General features: G+C 37.3%; 1 protein-coding gene across 4 annotated transcripts; it reads left to right on the top strand.

Annotated features, from left to right (window-relative positions):
- The first annotated feature begins 5,544 nt into the window (after window positions 1-5,544).
- On the top strand, window positions 5,545-17,374 carry LOC103724098 (amino acid transporter AVT1C-like). Of its 4 annotated transcripts, none has more exons than XM_008815252.4 (13): window positions 5,548-5,683; window positions 6,018-6,231; window positions 7,671-7,999; window positions 10,388-10,602; window positions 10,701-10,724; window positions 12,094-12,274; window positions 12,993-13,212; window positions 13,339-13,474; window positions 14,052-14,071; window positions 14,864-15,009; window positions 15,308-15,351; window positions 15,482-15,544; window positions 17,095-17,374. In XM_008815252.4, the coding sequence occupies exons 1-13, from the start codon at window positions 5,563-5,565 to the stop codon at window positions 17,188-17,190; spliced, it is 1,809 nt and encodes a 602-aa protein (XP_008813474.2). In that variant the 5' UTR covers window positions 5,548-5,562; the 3' UTR covers window positions 17,191-17,374. The 4 variants fall into 4 exon arrangements, with proteins under 4 accessions (XP_026656167.2, XP_008813474.2, XP_017702364.2 ...); XM_017846875.3 differs by having other exon boundaries at window positions 15,434-15,544; window positions 17,095-17,350; XM_026800366.2 differs by lacking the exon at window positions 14,864-15,009 and having other exon boundaries at window positions 5,545-5,683; window positions 14,052-14,154; window positions 15,434-15,544; window positions 17,095-17,350.
- Window positions 17,375-19,344: the final 1,970 nt, after the last annotated feature.

The raw sequence follows: 19,344 nt of genomic DNA, 5'->3' as shown, positions 1-19,344 counted from the left end.
CCATGTACATATAATCACCAAGGAATAGGACACGCAGAGAAAGGACGTCGACGAGATGGGTTTGACAGCAACTCCGCAAGCGGATTTCGTGGCCTCTCTTCCTCCGGCCCAAAAGCCACCACCCTACCATCAAGGTGGTAGCCTAGTGATACCGGACATAATTTCTATCCTTATGATTTTAAGTTCAAATCGCTGCGATGTTGATTAAAATATGACTTCAGTCAATGCTACTTGGTGCCATGGTTCAGATGGGGAGGATTCCGTTCGGCTTTTCGTAATGATTGAAGCTACCAACGTTTTCATTGGTGCCTAATTATTCTGTTCAAGGGTCGCGAGCTTTGGGAGGCATATCACATCAACGAGGGCTTTATTGAGGCATCAACCTCTGTGCCGCGTCCTTGCAGGTCCTGAAAGAAAGGTTATTTTAGTGGAAGAAATTACCAGCACAATTTGCTCTTCCGGACCCTTCATGGGGCACACCAACATGGCTTGTTTCCGTAATGGAGGTCTCTCTCACGCATAAGCACACGCACGCACAGACGCCTTCTCTCGATGGGTTTCTAACTTCTTACTTTGTTTGCCATGCCTAATGATCTTCACAAACCTAATACGGTTAGGAAATAGAACAATATATATATATATATATATATATATATATATATATATATATATATATATGCACTGAGAAAAGAATCTAATGTAGTTGAACTAAATATAAGGAGGGTAACTTTACATGCCCTACAGTGAAGAAAAGCGGTGAGTGGTCCAAATATTTTTGAAGTAGATATGTCTTTTCTAATTGTACTGATGAATGTGGCAAAATTTAGGAGAGTATAGTAAAAAAAAATCTAGCAAGAAAATGGTTATTGATATTTCCATGATGAGGATATTTTTCAACATGTAACTCAAGCCATATCTACCTCATGAAACAGAAAGAGTAGCATTCCCTCAAAAAAAAAAGATTAATCTAGATAACACTGTTACAGAAATGGTATCTAGATAACACTGTTCAGTCGACTCTATGAAAAACCCTACACAATTATTTAGTTTAGACCAAGGATCAACTTAGGATAGCTCAGCAGCAGGCAGGCATATTCCTCTCCAGTCTCCACTTAAAAATTGTCCTAAGACAAACATTGGTGGGACCCTTTCTATCATATTTCTCAAAATAATTAACTACTGCCTCAAAGCCTGAACTGCCCTCTGATATTTACCTTCCAAGACTGCCCCATGACTGCATCCCGTAATATTTTTGGACCAGTACAGGTGATTGCATTTTAGGCTCACGGCTATACTATAATTATTCAATCTAAATTAAGCTCAGCCCATCTAAAACCAGATGTATTCTAAGCAGATCCATGCAATCCAAATTTGGGTTAGATTAGACTTATAAGCAAAAAGCTCCTTAGTTCCATCCATGTAATGGTTGAAGGTCTATTTAGGTCATTGGACATGCATGCAACCCTGGATAAATTCACTTTGGACGCTAGTTTGAGACTTTTCACACTTTTTTGTCTCAAAGATCTAGTCATATCCGCCACCTCACACATCCAAATCTGTGTCCCCCCGGCAACAGTGAGCTGGAGCCTGGAGGACGATTCCACATTTTGTTGATAGAAATATATATATATATATTCCTTTTCCTGGCCCCACCAGGTGGTCCAAATTTTAAGTCATTTTTAAGGTGGGCGCACGGCACTCCCGTAACATGGCGCCTCCTGATGATGCCCGATGGTGACGCTGCGGCCGTCGCAAAAGGTGGAACGGATATAGTCGATAAACGCCTAGATTTAAGAAAAAGGTCTTCTTTATACGTGGTTCTCCGAGAGCTCACAACTTGTAACCTCTGGGGGGACTAGGGAGTTCCATTCTCCAGCATCAATATTTTATATTTATTGATCATGAAGGTACATCAACATATTTATTCCCTTAAAAAAGTTTGATCAATTACTTCTTTTTTTTCTTTAGGGGATGACTACTCAAATTACAGTCAATACACATTTTGGTACATCTAGTAATTATAAACATTGCCAACAAGTTGGTCGTCCACAAGTTTGTACATTCTCTCTGTGATCATCTCCTAGTGCTGTTGCAATTACTCTTTATATTAGATACATGGTGAATGATAAGTACCAAATGGAATAGTTTCTTTTCAGAGAACGAGAGAGGTTTTAGGCCCCCACCCAATTTATAACGATAATAGATTATATAATGATATGGGCAGGACATCCATAATTTTCACATGGATTTCGAAAAGCAACATTATGCCAGCACGTATATCTTTTATCTTGGCTTCTGTTATGCATGGCCATCTATCTTTAGGAGAAGAAATTTCATACTTGATTTCTTTGTTTGTAATTTTCCTTTGACACACCTTATTGGCACACACGAAACATCTCGATAGGCATTTATTTTTTGTCGAACTAAGCATGAAAATTAAAGTATAAGTTTTCAAATTATTTTTATTTTTTTATTCCCCTTTGAACAACTAATTTTCTCTTTATTGGAGTTCAGAACCAAATTAAAAGATGACAATAATATTTTTTATTCTTTGAAATCTCTGATAATATATATAGGTAAAGAGATTAGTTATTTAAACTGCTACGCTTACTATGAGAATCAAACTCCAAGTTGTGCCTATGAAGCTCCGCCTTGTACATGTTGCTCATCGCTAAATGATATATGTACATATGCCAAACCATATTGAAGAATATAACTTTGACTTGTTCCTTTTCATAAAAAACAAGAAGTCAAATCAATCCCAGCCTTTAATGTAGCTTACGCTGATTATGATATTTCAATGTGTCTCCTTGCTATCAATTAGAAAAAAGAGCCTAGAACCTCCATTTGGAAATAGATCACCAGAACCTGACCAGCCAAATTCAAATTAGGTTGCTGAGTTAATTCACTAATTAAGCTTGAAAATAGTAGGTCTAGTTAGCTGAGCAAAAATCTCGAAATCCATCAAACATTTCATCCTACTTAAGGCTTATTTGGATATTTCTACAGCATTAGGCTGAAAATTCCTATAGGATTCATCGAATGGGCCATTCATTTAAGTATGGTTCTGTATCAACTAAATACAGCCCAAGTCCTACAGCAAGAGAAAAAATAGATCTCTTATATCAACAATACCATCCAACCCAAGTTCTGCGGAAAGATAAAAAGAAATCACTCAGCCCATTGATTTTTTTTTTTCTCCTTCTTGCAGCCCAAAGGCTAAGATCTGAGCAAGACTTGAACAAATTCTTATAAAATGCAAGTTAGATCGGCCAATAGTCCTAAGTTTTAAAGAATTTTTAGTCTAAATCTGTAAGAATATCTAAATAAGCTCTTAATGAAAACTCTTTGTTTGCAATGGATCTAAATCGCCCCATGCATAGATAGCTAAAATGGGCAGTGGACCCTCAATGACCCGAGTTTAAAAGATAGCCCTTATCACTAATTATTATTTAATGCGATGTCTTAAGGAAAAAAATTGTTGAACTCCTTATTCTAACTTTAGGTCACTTGTTTTTTTCCAACTTATTAGAATGTCACAGGTCGTAGATATTTCAAAGAAGTGGTTTGGCCTGTATCTTTTCATGCATGATACAGCTTTTTGGTGAATGAAAGCAGACGGTGCCATGAATGATGAATACTTATCTATCATGCAGGAAACAACTATTAGTTCAGTTGATTGGCATCTCTCTACTAAAGATTTGCTTTTGGAGAAGGTTCAAGATTCAAATCTTAAGCTCAATGGAACATCTTATCAAAACCTAGCTAGTCAAGCCTAGATAAGTAGAGAAATACCAGCCATGCTAGTTATGAGTAGAGAACATAATATCACTGGTGAAATTTGTCGTGACACATGCCATAGGGTTAAACTAAACTAACATGACTCGACACAGAATCATAGACTCGAAACAAAGAGACTAATAACGTAATTGGCAATACAATAATGCATGGTAATCTTTCCTAAGAAACACAATAATGTCAATTAAACTCAAGAATCACATGTCACTCGAGATGTGGCATCATTTCGACTGGTGAGTTCTGGCGCCTATCGAAATAGGCCCTATCAGTAGCTGAAAAGGCCAAATAAGTGGGGACTAACGGGCATTTTTGTAAATCATCAATCAGATCTGTCCCAAGAGGCCGCGGGGGGCCGCTACCCAATCAAGATGGCACAATATACTCGTTCTTATCATGAGCCCACTGTTCTGATATCAGTCTAAATCACCTAGAGATGTTGCTTAGAGCACCCAGCTGGTTAATTCTCTCATTAATTAAAAAACACATGCTAACAATTAGAGCCATCACTAGAACAGCCATGTACCTATTGCACCATCGCACCAAAACTTCACCTTATTGGTGTCTATTTGGGTCCGATGGCTCAACCAGTGTAGAGCTATTAAAGGAGTGGGGATGTTCGTAGAATAGATTATGAAGTTTGGGCGCTTGCTCAATTAGTGGACAAGCTGGGGAAGCTAGCTTTAACTAGCCCGAGTTTGGCTTGATTAAACTCGAATTATAAATATATCAATAATTTATATATTTTACGTTATTTTAATTATTATCTATATAAATATTATTTATATTTTAAATATCAATTATTAAATTCATATAGAATGCAACGTAGTACAACCATAAGATTGAAATATAATTAGAACGATTAACTTAAATTATATAAATGAAAAATCTTGAAAGATCTCAAGCCATGATGAGATCTCTTGACAACATGGTATTAGAAGAAATTATTAGTTGGACTGGGTCTACCAACTTAACGGTAGATTGGTCCAATCAAAGAGCGCCACATATCACAGTAAAAAAAGGAATGGGAAGAGTGATAAGAATCGGGCAGTGATCTCCACTCATGATATCCAATTGATGTTGATTGAGATTGCATTCAAGGATCTAGATTTGAATCTAGGGTTGGAGGTAATGGGGGTGCTGGCAATGTGCTCGCTAATAGAGGGAGAGAGTGCGAAAGTGGCAGGGCAGCCAGAGAGGCTGAAGAAATTGGTGGAGGTGACAAATTAACATCGTCTATGGAGGTATGAATTAATGCGACCATTGTGTTGAAGGTGATGGTGATCGGGATACGACTGTTGGAGGCATGGGCGGTGGTGGAGGAATGGAGAGGGTGATGGAGGAGCTGATGGAGAGATTTAAGGGAGCTGGATGTAGGTGTGCCGGCAGTAGAGCATGGGGCTGCAGAGCAAGCGCTAGCAATAGTGTAGCCGCTGTGTCGGATAGAGGGTGTAAGGGAGGCACCGGTAGAGCTCATTTTTTTATTTAAATAATATATGATAATTTTTTATGGAACTAGTCTGCCATCGAGCTGGTTGATTCGGTCCAACTAATATTTTTTTCTAAATTGGCTAGGTCTTAAATGAGTTAGCCTAGGCTGGGGACAGCCCGGGCACCAGGTACGGTGATAGAGACCCAAGCCGGTGTCTCCAATTTTGTTCCTGGCTTGCAAATACATCTCTCAACCAGGGGTAAATTGGGAGCCATCTCTTGCATCATTATCTCTCTCTTGAATCTTCCTACGAGTCTGTCGCCGATGCCAAAAGGATGCCAAAATGGATGCCAAAAAAGCTGTATAAATATGACGTTCCCACCCTTTTGAGACGGACCCTTCTCTCTCCCCCGCCCCCCCTTCTACTGCCATTTCTGGAGAGCTCCAGAGCCCGTAGTAAGTCCACTTTGGAGTCCCTTATTTCTTCTGCCTTCCCTCTTTGCTTTCTGACTCCTAATCTCTATCTCAAAGCTCTCCAACCTGCGGTGCCATTTTCCTCTATACCACTCTAATCAGATCCCGGGCCATAGAAAGCATTGTTCCTATCTACTTTATCGCCATCGCGCCACCAAGCCCTTGATTTTTCTTTTTTTTTTTGATTTTTTTTTCTCTTTTCCCTCTAAATCATTCAAAATCTTTCTTTCTGTTATTGCTGGGTTCTCCTTTGGTTGTCTTTTATTCATTTTTAATTTAATGTAAGTAACAATGGTTTTCTTTTATTTATTTATAGAAGGAAGAGGAGGAATGAAGAACTCGGTGTTGGGCCGAGACCTCTTTATTGACAGCGAGGGGGAAGAAGACGATGAGGTCGTCGACGAGGAGGAGATGGGGAAGGATCGACTGGAAGAGGAGGACAGCGACGAATCGGACGGCTCGGATTCGTCGAGCCCGCGGCTCAGCAGCAGGCCCAGCTCCTACAACACCACATGGCCGCAGAGCTACAGGTACAAACCAGTCCACCCTCCGATCACGATCCGACCGTCCGTATTATTTTTTTGGCTTCTGGCTGTCGGATCTCGATCGGGCGGTCTAGGGTAGGTCGGAACGCGGCGTCTCGATGCCGTGTTGGAAGAAATTATGTTTGCTACGCATTTAATGCCGTGATTTCTTTGATGTCTTTAATATTATTTTGGATAATATATTTGGATTTTGGAGTTGTGAGGACGGGAAAGGCAGGAGCGAAAATGGCGTCTTTGTCTTATTGTAGACCTGGATATTTTAATTTGGGCGCAAAAATGGAGGAGAGATCTGGGGATTTGGAAATACTTTCGCCTTACGGGCAATAGTTTTGGGATAATTGAATTCTTTTCAACAAACAAGTAAAATTATTTAAACTCAGGTAAATACCAGATTTTACCAACTTTACCGGTTAGCACCATTAGAGCTTAGCATTTATAAAAATTGTTGAATTACTAGTAATTTTTTTTAGAAAAATAAATGTCCCCTAGTTTGATGGGGTCAAGAGGACAAAACGCAGGTAGAAAGCATATGTTTCAAGTGTATAAGTAGCTGTACAGTTTATGCCATGTATTGATGATATTCAAAGGAAAAAAAAAAATCTTATGATTCAAAACTTGCTAGAAATCTTAGGAGATTTTAGAAAATAGAAGAATATATTTAATAATATATCATTGACAAATATAAACTGCATCTTTATTTAGTTTGAGAGTTTACTGAAAAGCTGAGAGATAAAGTACATACACACACTGTTTATTGGCAGCTTACTTTGATGATAAATCTATGGCTAGTTTTTTATTACAACTATTTGATGAATAAATCATTGAATCCCATTGTATTCACGACTATAGGGACTCATGCCATGCTTCATGTATATTCGCAAATTGGCCCCATTTGTTTGTAAAATTTGTTCGCACCAGCAAAATCATGAAACTTCAGAGTTTCCTTAAACCATCTCTATCTATTTGAGAGGATGGAAGACAAGCCCCACAAATGATATGATTCAATACATAGTTGATGAGTCTTACAAAGAATATATGTTGGATTAATGCTAAATTAGTAGCATGCATGATGGAGTGACATAACTAAAGTTAAACAGAACAATATAAAAAGATGCAAGCTTGGAAGGTGAGGATTATTTTGGTTGGTGCAGCAGTGAAGGCAAATTATTTAAGAAGAAAATGATCTTGATAAAGGAGCATCATGGTCATGACCAAAGCGAAGCTCTTATTTGAAAATACTAGCTAGTATGCTTTTAATTTAATGTATTTAGATTGTAATTGGTTGTGATCGCATACAAAATATGTGTAAGCTTATCTACATCCATATTTTAATCATCCTAGATAATGTAAAATACAATTGATCCAATTACATCATTCTCAGCCTACATGATCATTCAAATTGGATTTTTCTTTTCTTTTTCTAGGCAATCCATGGACATGTATAGCAGCGTTACACCACCGACAGTAGGGTTTTTGGGCACCCCTACACTTAGCAGATTGTCAAGTTCCTTCATCACTTCTTCCTTCCGTGGGAAGCACACCCCAGAAATCATCACCTCACTAATTAAGCCCCTCTTAGCCACCTCCGCAGCGGATCAACAACATGAAGTAGAAGAAGAAAGGAAGAGCTCTCATTCACTTCTACTCCCTCCTCCAATCCAAACAAGGAGGTCATCTGCAAAAAAGATTCACAAAGTCTCCCATGAGTTGCCTATCTCACGCCAATGCTCCTATGGACAAGCAGTGCTCAATGGTATGTATTTCTATTTGCCATCTCCATCATTATTAGTTGCATTGAAGCAGACCTTACACATTAGATTTAGAGATATCTTAAGGACATTTAGAAAAATCATTGTTTTCAAGTAAAAAACATTATAATTTTTTTTGATTTAACAAAAAATTAATTGAATTAGGTGTTCCTTTCAGAGATTATTAAGCAATTTACCATGTTATATCATAACCTTGAGAAGGAGACAAAAGAGCTAGCCGAATTAGTTTGTAAAATGTGCTTTTTTTTTTGTGGTAAAATGGTATGATTGCACTATTCGACAGTAGATACAACCAGAATACGGTAGCACGTGTCATGTGCCTTTGAAAACTATAAATAATTTATATAACAGTAGCACGGTTTCCCCTAGACAGGAATAGGGTAGGCGAGCAATGAACTTGGTTACACATAGCGATCAAGTTCGTAGATCCGGAGCATCAACTAGGTCCGAGTTTTTTATTTTTTATTCCACATAGGACAAATTATGCGGGATAGGATAGGGAGGTCCGGCATCTCGTCCTAGTCATACTGCGTATAAGTCCAAACTTGGCGAGATTGGTGACGGGATGGCAATAAATTAGGACGTCAACAGTTAGTTTAATAGTAATAATGTTTATTCAGAACCGTCTGATTAGTGGGTCACACATCCGGGCGCTCGTGACGCGGCAAATGGCTGGCGTTTAGAGTTGAGGATTGTTGATTTGGTCGGGGATAGGATAAGAACGGTGTCCTGCACTGCGGGTCCCCAGAGGGAAGAAGAATGTCTGGATGGGATATGGTATCCCTCTGAAGCTAACATTACGCTGCGACAGGACAACACGATTATTAATGAGACAAGGTGGCACATGGCTTGTGACTCAGCTTCTTGTTGGCTTCTTGTTGGTTGGTGATGGAATGGGGCTGGCGAGCCTCCGCTTCTAGTGATGCCAATCTTTTTGTCTCAAATAGGGAGAATTCTAATCATGCGAGTGTTTACTAAATTACTTGAATCTATGGGCGTTGATGTCAACCTACTTGGATGACACCTGTTGGTACATCTTAATCAAGTGATATCAGGATTTGGTGGCAGTAGACCAAGTTAATACGATATGTATGAGTTATATACAACTAGATTAGCATTATCTAGATGCTCACAATTTTCTGAAATTTGGACTACTGTGTTGCATCTAAATCACTCCCCGAATAATTGTTGCTGTATGCCCTGTATGAGATTGGAAGCAACTATAGAATTTCAAATAGTTTTTTTTTTATGAATACCCTTCTAAAAATTTAAATTTACGTGAATACCCTCTTCAAATTTATATTTATTTCTGTATTCTCATAAAATATTGTTTTACACAAATGTCCCGAATATAATAGTTGTTCTAACATCGTTAATAAAAACCATATTTACTTTAATTAAAAATAAATAAAAATTTGAAATTACTTTTTTATTCTCCATCGCGATTGTCTTATAAATGGTTCTTTTTGCACATCTACCCATTAAAAATATTTTAGTCATTTTAATTTGAAATCGTTAATTTTTTAACGATATTAGATCGCTTAAGAATATATGCAAAAATAAGAATAAAAAAAGGTAGAATAGCAAAACAAGTATTTTATGAGGGGTATACATACAAATATCAATTTTGGAAGGGTATTCATGCAAAAAAAATCTAATTTAAATAGATGATTTAGTAGAACACAAAAATCTTAAATAGAAAAATGTATATAATTGATCTGTGGCTTCCTAATTTGTTCACTCACTATGCGACGAAGTTGACGCAATATAGATTGCCGGTGGATGACCATCATAGGAGTTATATGCTACGGTGTGTTACCTTTCTGTGTGAGAGCCATATGTTAACCTCGCACTACCCATATGATCATTTGGTTAGGTTATTAAGTTTTGATCATTATGCCCAGATCAAGCTCATATTTAAGGTTAAGTGCACTTGGCTAGGCTGGTCAAATTATTAATCGCTACGACCAAGACACTACATGTTTGAAGCCCAAGCCCATGAGACTTGATCCCAATTCTCTTAGCATATAGTTACTGCTAACCATCTTCCTTTATAAGGAAAGAACCATGAGAGCTTCCGTTGCTCGTTTTGTTGTCAATTGTTGCATCTTGTTCTAGTTACCAATGATGCAGATAATCTCAATGACTTACAATTCCTTATAAGTTCAATTCAGAATATATTGATGTAAGTTTTACGTAATATATATAATGAAACAATTGGTTTAGAACTATTATCTAATTTCAGTTAGCATGCAGAATTGGATTACACTCGATAGCTTTATTCAAAAAAAAAGAGGAGGAGAAAAAGGAAAAAAACTAAAGTTCTTGTTAGTATGTTGACCTTTACAAGATGCTTTGCTCCTTATGATTAGGAATCAATGTTCTTTGTGGGGTTGGGATCCTTTCGACGCCTTACGCCATGAAGGAAGGAGGCTGGATGGGGCTCTCTATACTGCTCATATTTGGAGTGCTTGCATGGTACACTGGTATCCTACTGCGCTACTGCTTGGACAGTGAGCCGGGCCTGGAGACGTTCCCAGATATTGGCCAGGCCGCATTTGGCACCACAGGCCGATTTGCTGTCTCTGTGAGTTCTCCCTATCCTATTCTTCATTCCTTTATTGCATCATTTAGAATTTTGTTTGATCTAACCCAGGGTACTTTCTGTGTTCTTACTTTGTGCAGATTATACTCTACCTGGAACTGTACGTAAGTACAATTAAACTTCCTGCATATTTATGTCTAAGAGACAGTTTCTTACCTATTATCTCTTAAGACAAGATGTAGAGTGTAAAGTGGCACCACCTTATGGATGGATTATGGATAGAAGAAGACAATTATGGTCAATCTTGGCCTTACACTACTTGTGTTGGTCAAATTTTTCATCAGTTGGTGTTAAGGAACTAATACTACTTGTCTCTAGACCAAAAAGTAATTACATGCACTAGAAGAAGAAACTCTGAAATCTCTAAATCTTTAGGCGTTGGAAAAAAAGGGTTCAGCTTCCTTTTGAACTTGTTCTAAGAAGTAAATGCTATCAACAAGTTCTGCTGCTGTCCTCTTTTCATTGGAGAAAATCCTTTCATTTCTCTCTATCAACAGTAACCAACATACAGCTGAAGCCAAAGTAATCCGTTCATCTCACAGTTTGGTGTTTCTTGTGTTTCATTTGATGACGAAATTGTTCAATTCTGCTGATACTTTATTCTTTGAACCATCAATGAAGTGGTATCTTATTTCGTAAGTTCCTGTTAGGATGCCTTAATTTGTCTTACCCAAGAATTTAGTGCTGGTTAGAGGCTTAGCATCAGGTTGAGTGACAGTCATAATAGAAAAATGTTTCCCGGCCAATCCTCATACAGAAAGAAACCCTACTTCCAGATTATACCATAATCCTACTGTGTATTGCACCAACCACATGAAGTGCATCAATCTTCTCTTGCCACATGGTATGGGAATGGTCCGGTGCTTCTTTTTGGTGCAAGGGCTGAGCCCCAAGCATTACTTGTCCCAAAAATTTTCGACTCGACTAGATCACACTGTGATACAGAGAGCCAAACCCGCATGATGGATAGGATTTTCTGATTAATTATTAAATGTTAAGGCTCAAGAAGGAACCTGCTGGTAGTCCAATCTGGCCCACTGTCTGTTCGAGGCCATCCATGGTTATGAAACTAGGCAAGGGACACTAAGTAATCTCATTCTGTGCTGATGTGTGAGGCCCCAATCTGCGCAGAATGTGGGGTCCTAAAGACATAAACTCAGCAAAATCCCACATTACATGACTTGTGGCCTTCTTTTTGTATGACACTTGATATTGGGCAGTTGAAACATCTTCAGCAAGTATTAAAAGGCATTACTAAACTAGGATAGTAGTGTGCTTAAGCTAATAAAATTTTTGTGTTCTTGTTGACTATTTACATAACCTGTGACTTTCCATCCTAGATTTGATTTTGTGGGATTTGTTTATTTCTAGCAACTGAAGGAAAAAAATGACCCTAAATCCAGCAGGTTTATAATTTTATGTTGGATTATGTAAGAGCTGAAGTTTAATTTCTTCTTACTCTTGGTTTTGCAGGCTTGCTGTGTTGAATACATCATACTAGAGAGTGATAATCTATCTTCATTGTTTCCCAATGCACACTTAAATATTGGTGGGCTGCATCTAAGTTCTCATCCACTCTTTGCCATCATGGCCACTCTCGTCGTCCTCCCTACCACTTGGCTTCGAGATCTAAGCCTACTTAGTTACATATCAGGTCAGACTGCACACAATTAGACTTTTATGTTAGGTTATCCTTACATGTTGGTCCAGCCGCTCAGAATCAAAAACAACCAAGCTTGTGATGGAGAATTTAATAAATGATTTAATTCTTTTTTGCCGAACGAAAAAAAAGTATTTAAAATGATGTTGTTAATCTAGAAAAATATCAACTGTTTAAAAACAATAAACTCTCTGCAGATTGATTATTTTCAGGGTGTTATTTTGTGGCTCTGACCTTTTTTTTTTTTGTAATAAAGAACACCGACATGCTTAGAATCACCACTTGCTATGATGTCGTTGACCTGTTTGTGAGTGGTTTTGTGAAGTTTGTGCAAGAATAATCCAAATAATACCCATGAGTTTCTGGAGATCAATTTCATTATTTAATATGCATTAAGCATTATACATGTTGTTTGTTTAGTTTCAAAATCAACAGCCACTTTATTTCTTTAGTGGTGGAAATAAATTCAGGAATCTTTACTGCCTTGAGTGAGGATTCTTTAGATTCTTTCCCCCTCTTTTTTTATGGTGAATCATGCAAGAGTTTTCCTCTCTCAGCTGTTTCTACATATTTATTTAAGCACAGATGGCACTTAGACTTCGATCTAAGTGACAAACATTTGTCATCAAACCCATATAGATTTGGTTTTTATCCAACATATGAAAGATGCAATTTAATCTAATCTCATTTCTATTATTTACATGTTTGACAGCTGGAGGAGTTATCGCATCTTTGCTGGTGGTCTTTAGTTTGTTTTGGGTTGGTTTAGTGGATCAAGTTGGCTTTCGACATGGTGGAACTTCACTAAATCTCTCAGGGATTCCAATTGCTGTTGGGTTATATGGATACTGCTACTCAGGCCATGCAGTTTTTCCAAACATATATTCCTCTCTAAAGAAACCTAACCAGTACCCATCAGTTCTCTTCACTAGGTAAGTGGCTTTCGATCATATATTTTTCAGCTTTATGCATGGATTGCATGAACATCAGTGTAATATTTTAGCATGAGCATACTGGGAGATACAATTCAAATCATACTTCGTAAAATATGTTTGCAGTTTTTCAATTTGCACCGTGATGTTTGCTGGAGTTGCTGTCATGGGCTACATCATGTTTGGGGATTCCACATTATCTCAGTTCACACTCAACATGCCCCATAATCTGGTGGTTTCAAAGGTCGCCGTGTGGACTACGGTAATAATGAAAATGCCAATGGCATGATAATATTTTCCTTTTTCTTCTAAATGTTGATGCTTCACAGCTTCAAAAGATTCATTACGTAAAAAGTCATGGTGTCTTTAGTTTGTTGAGACCAAGGGAGGCTAGGCAGTTTTCTATGTGATCAACAGAGAGAATGCTTTGAGGAATATTAGGGGTTAATCTTACTGTTATTTACTTTGCTCAGAAAGCATCAGGTTCTGAAAGCATATATTGGTTCATGAGGATAGATTCTAAGGGTGTTTAACTTCCATTTGACTTGTATTCACCAATCAATGGATCACAAATAACTGTTTGGTGAAATTTACGGTGCAGAACACCTGTAGACTGGGTGGTTTACATTTATAACTTACCTAATTGATTGTAGTAACTTAAAAAAAAAACTTGAACTAAAAGCAATTAATAAATTCTGATTGTGTAAACATTTTAATGGCTGTCCTTGCATATAATGATTGATCAAAAGCATATGATTTGTCGATCCTGAATTCTTCACTTTTTTGAGCTGCTATTTATAATTAGCAACTTATTTATCATGATATTATTTCTGTTGCAGGTGGTGAATCCGTTGACCAAATATCCTTTATTTGATTGTTTCATTTGTCCTTCTTGGGGAGAAGACTGTCAAAGCAACTTGCAGTATTACACCCCCATCTTGAGTGAGCCAAAAAAAATTATATTTCTCCAGTAACTCCTGAAAATTATGTTAGAAAACTTCTCAATAAACTACAACGCTTTTATGGGAGATGCTATGGAGCACCCATTATGTGCACAGAAGGATCCTTCTGCCCATTTTGCTGGCTTGGCAATTTCACATCAAACTACCCTTGTTTTGTGCTAAGTCTTGGAACTTATACGAATCCCCTCATGCCACATGGTAGGAGTACATTTGGTGTGCATAAAACAGGATCCCAAAGCATAACTCTGCTTTTATTGTTGGCCATGATTTTAGCTGAGAAAACAAACTTAATGATAAGATTCATGTTATTTGTAGTTGGTTAGCCTCTACTAGAGAATTGCATCAGTTTCAAAAGCTTTTTCCCCCCTTGGTGAGCAGTCTGAAAGATTTAAGACTGAAAAAAATGTAGCAGATGTAAAAGTGGAAGGCTAGAAATTGTGGCATAAATTTTTTCAGTAAGTTTAATGCTCTGACCATGGAAAGGTGTCAACTGTTAGGATATACTCAACTGTATGATAAAGAATCAAAATGCATTTATCTTATGATTCAAATCCTACAGTCTCACAAAAATATGTGCAGCAAAATTCTAGATGATAATTAATGAACTTGATATTTCACGAGTCTTGAAAAAGAAAAAGAGGAAAAAGATATTTAACAACAGGAGTTATGTTTCCTTAACCAGTGATCACATACGCATTGACCCTGACTCCAATGGCATTGAGTTTGGAGGAGTTGATACCAGCAAACCATCTAAAATCTCACATGTATGCAATCATCATTAGAACAGCTTTGGTGTTCTCCACCTTGTTTGTGGCACTTTCAGTCCCTTTTTTTGGTAAGTTTATATCATCCCTGTTTCTCCTTGATACACTGGCAATTTGATCTTTCTATTAAGTGTTTAGTACCTCTACATACTGTGTACTGTAATTCAAGATTGGACACCACTACTAATTTAATTTATAGGTTCTTTAGTTTTATGACCCTCTAAAGAACTATATTTCTGCATCTAAATGTTTTAGAATTTTGTCAACTAATAAAAAGACATTTCTTTATATAGTAATCCTATTTTATCAGCTATACACTGTACACTAAGCACGTATATTTTTGTCCTCATATCTCAATTGCGTTATCAGGTCTGGTGATGTCTCTAATTGGTTCCATGCTCACCACGCTTGTAGTAAGTTCCCCATTTTCCACTTAGCTCTTCTTATAATAGGTCATCTTGATATTTTGGCAATGCTAATAATATGTTGTTGCAGACTATGATTCTCCCTAGTGCTTGCTTTGCTAATAATATGTTGTTGCAGACTATGATTCTTCCTTGTGCTTGCTTTTTGGGCATTCTCAGGGGTAAGGTGACCTGGACTCAGGTAAAACATTGTAAAAATTCCTAATTAATCTCTAGAATTCATGCTAACAGAACCCCTTTTTTGATATATGTACAATTAATTTGATGGATTACATTTTTGCCTTGCATTAATTAACTGAAGCTATCCATGTTCAGTCAAAACAACCAGCCCCTTTCCCCTGAATTTTGATCTATAAAAATTTCTTGTCATGACATACATAACAATGCAATGATAATTTTCAATTCAATTCAACTTCTTAGAAAACAAAAACAACATCTGAATCTTGAATTGACTTAATTTGTTCTTCAGTCATTGCATGCAAATGTAAATCTACAACTGAATTTGAGGTTTTATTTTCAGTAGCCCCCCCCCCCCCCCCCCACCCCCCACCAAAAAATAAAAATAAAAAGAAAAAAAGAAAAAAATGGCATCAAACTCTTTTAGTAGTTTCCATGGGTTTTGGCATAAAATACACCCTTTTAATGGACATAGTCCTTTTAGATGAGCTCTTTTTTCCTTTAAACAGATACATTTGTATCGGTTTTTTTAATTTAAATCAAAACTCTGCATGACATTCTTACCACGTAAATAATAGATATATTAAAATATTTAAATAAGTGAAAAAGATATATTTATTTATGTAAAAGAATTTATATAATTCTATCAGTTTGAGTAAAACGTAACTGAGCTTTAGGGACATATTTTATGGAGCTGGTGAGTAAAAAATTAGGTTTTTTTCATGAAATTGAATTTGTATCATTATATGATTATTTTTGGCACTCCATCAATGTAATGTCCTTAGCACCACACTTTAAAATATCATATGTGCACTTGAATGGGGAAAATATGTTAAAATTGATGTGCCAGGTCATGAAGGGAGATGCAGCTCCATGTGTGACTTGATTTTCAGAATAGCAATTTGGATGTTGAAGTTAGCCAAAAAGTATTGACCATAAAAAATATGTCAAACATTCTTAGTGAAAAACATAGAAAACAATGCCGGCATATTTCTCTTATTTGAGAACCACTCATCTTATTGTAACTGCATGCGCAAGTACTCTTTTTTTGTATGTAAAATTTTATTTACATTGTCTTTACAAACTCTTGCTAATATTCAATTTATGGTTGCACAGTATATAGTTCCACAGCTTGTTTTAGACATTAATCATTTCCATTTTAATAACCTACCAATATTTATTATAATATGTGAAGAACGATTAAGACGCTGATCATCAAATTCTTTTAGATTATGTCTAACCCACTGGTATATGATATTAGCATCAGTCTTGCTGCATCATTAAGATATCACAGTAAACACGTCATGCCATCACATAGTGATATTTAACATATCGGTGAAAAGTTAAGACATTTATATAAATGTCTTTGTACATTAAGACCTTCATAAATGATCATTATGCATAGTCATAACCATTTTACCATCTATGTATAGAATGAAACTTAACATTTCTTCATGAATGATGATCAAGCGAAAGTAGAAAGTAAATGATCTGTAAGTTTCTATGGCAATTTTCACTATATAATGTCAATGATTTTTCTTTTTTAATTTGCAGGTATCATTGTGTATATTTATTATCACAGTAGGAGTCCTCTCCTGTACCTTTGGCACATTCTCAGCGCTATCCAAGATAATTCAAAGTTTGAGTTGATCTTTTGTTTGTCATATGAAGATTGTACCCAGTGGCTTTCAATCATGTTATATTTGTTTATTGTATTTTTTATTTTTGTTTTTCTTATAAATTAGGTGTGGGGATCCTTATTTGTGTTTTAGTCTGAAGAAATAAATTCTACAAAATTTCCTTACCAATACATACTATTATGTGATCTCCATGACTTTGAATACTCTAAAGTGAGATTATTTTGATGATCCTTCAAATTTTACTCCAATGATATATTTTGCATTAAAACTTTTTGCTTATAATGTGTGGTTTAGAATAGTTGTTACTCCTTGTATACTTTTTCAATGCTACAATGTAGTAACAAGAAGATCTGCAAAGATCATTTAAGCTCAGTTCTTTAGGATCTGCAATAACCGAATCATGTCTCTACAAGTTCTTTAGGATCTGCAACAACCGAATCATATCTCTACAACAATCCTCTAACTTCTTAGATCTGTATTTTTAAATTGTAATCTTTTGAATCTGTTGTAACCAACTCCATTATATATACGGGCATAGCCCTACCTCTCAAAAACAACTGAGAGCATTGCCAAAATCCCAGTCGAGCCTATTCTTCTTTATGGTATCAGAGCCTTTGACAAAAGTCAGATCTTATGGCCAATGCTTCCTCCAACTCTACCATGTCAACCACCACTCCAAACATACAACCAAACTCCACATCGCTATCATCTACCACGGTGAGCTTGCATCATGTGGTTACAGTTCGGCTTACAAAGGATAATTATCTTTTTTGGAAAGCTCAAATTGTTCCATACTTCAGAGGTCAGAAAGTTTTTTGTTATGTTGATGGTAGCTTCTCTTGTCCTCCATTCCTCACCATTGATAGCTCCTCTTCAGAGCCTGCTACCAATGTACCTAACCCAGCTTTTGAACTCTGGGTTGATCAAGATCAGGTTGTTCTTAGCTCTCTCATGTCCTCTCTTTCGGAAGAAGTTCTTGCCAAAGTGGTTGGTCTTACTACTTCCTTTGATGTGTGGACGGCTCTAGAGAGAATGTTCTCCTCCCACTCCCATGCTCATCTGCTACAAATCAGAATACAACCATCAACTATCAAGAAGGGAGGCTCTTCTACATCAGATTACTTCCAGAAAGTGAAGTCTTTAGATGTTCTTGCTACCATTGGCCAGTCGATGCAGGAACTTGAGATTATCTCTTACTTGCTTGCTGGTCTTGACTCCTCCTATGATGCTCTAGTCACTTCCATCTCCACCCGGGTAGATCCTATGTCCCTTGACAAAATCTATGGGCATCTTCTCAACCATGAGCTACGATTAGAGTAGCAGAATTCTATTGTTAAGATTTTAGTAGGTTCTGCCAATGTTGCTACTCTCCATGAGAGTGCACGCAATAAGAACTCCCGTGGCATTTCACAGCAGCAATTTTCTCAGCAACATTTCAACCGCAACCGTGGCCGTGGTTGGGGTCGTAGTCCTTTCAACAGTAGCTCTCCATGCCTTGTTTGTCAGCTTTGTGGGCGCATGGGTCATGCAGCACCAGCATGCTACTACTGCTATGATCAGACCTATCAAGGCACTCCTCCACCTGCAACTGTAGCATTTATTGCTTTATCACATGCTCAACCGGGCAGCTTGGTATACAGATTCAGGCTACACAAACCATGTTACTAATGATTTGCAAAAGTTGACACTCCAGGCATATCAGTATCTTGGCTCCGATCAGATTCAAGTGGGAGACGGTAAAAGCCTGCCAATTGCTCATATTGGCTCCTCTTCCTTAAGAGTTCCAGCTGCTGATTTTAAACTTAATAACATTCTTCATGTGCCTCATATTTCCAAGAATTTGATTTCTTTTTCTCAGTTTACTCGTGAGAATAATATCTTTATTGAATTTCATTCTGATCATTTTTGTGTAAAGGATGAGCTCACACGGAGAACGCTGCACCACAGCAAGACTAGAGGAGGTCTATATCCACTCACTTCTCCCATCTCTCCATCTGGCTCCTTTCACGCCTTGTCCTCTGTTCGTGTCCCTCTCGAAGTCTGGCATTCTCGGCTCGGGCATGTCTCTTATCCCACTATGAAGCGGTTGGTCTCTTAGTTTCATCTACTAGTATCATCCAATAAATTGCCATTGGTCTGCTCAGCATGTCAACAAGGCAAAAGC

This window comes from Phoenix dactylifera, chromosome 5 (genome assembly GCF_009389715.1).
Source record: "Phoenix dactylifera cultivar Barhee BC4 chromosome 5, palm_55x_up_171113_PBpolish2nd_filt_p, whole genome shotgun sequence".
NCBI lineage: Eukaryota > Viridiplantae > Streptophyta > Magnoliopsida > Arecales > Arecaceae > Phoenix > Phoenix dactylifera.
This window is presented reverse-complemented; position numbering and strand designations above follow the sequence as displayed.

Coding starts and splice junctions, on each gene's coding strand:
- LOC103724098 (XM_017846875.3), top strand. CDS start 5,563: ATGCCAAAATGGATGCCAAAAAAGCTGTATAAATATGACGTTCCCACC. Junction 13,213..13,338: donor CCATCAGTTCTCTTCACTAG/GTAAGTGGCTTT, acceptor ATATGTTTGCAG/TTTTTCAATTTGCACCGTGA. Junction 15,010..15,307: donor ACTTTCAGTCCCTTTTTTTG/GTAAGTTTATAT, acceptor TTGCGTTATCAG/GTCTGGTGATGTCTCTAATT.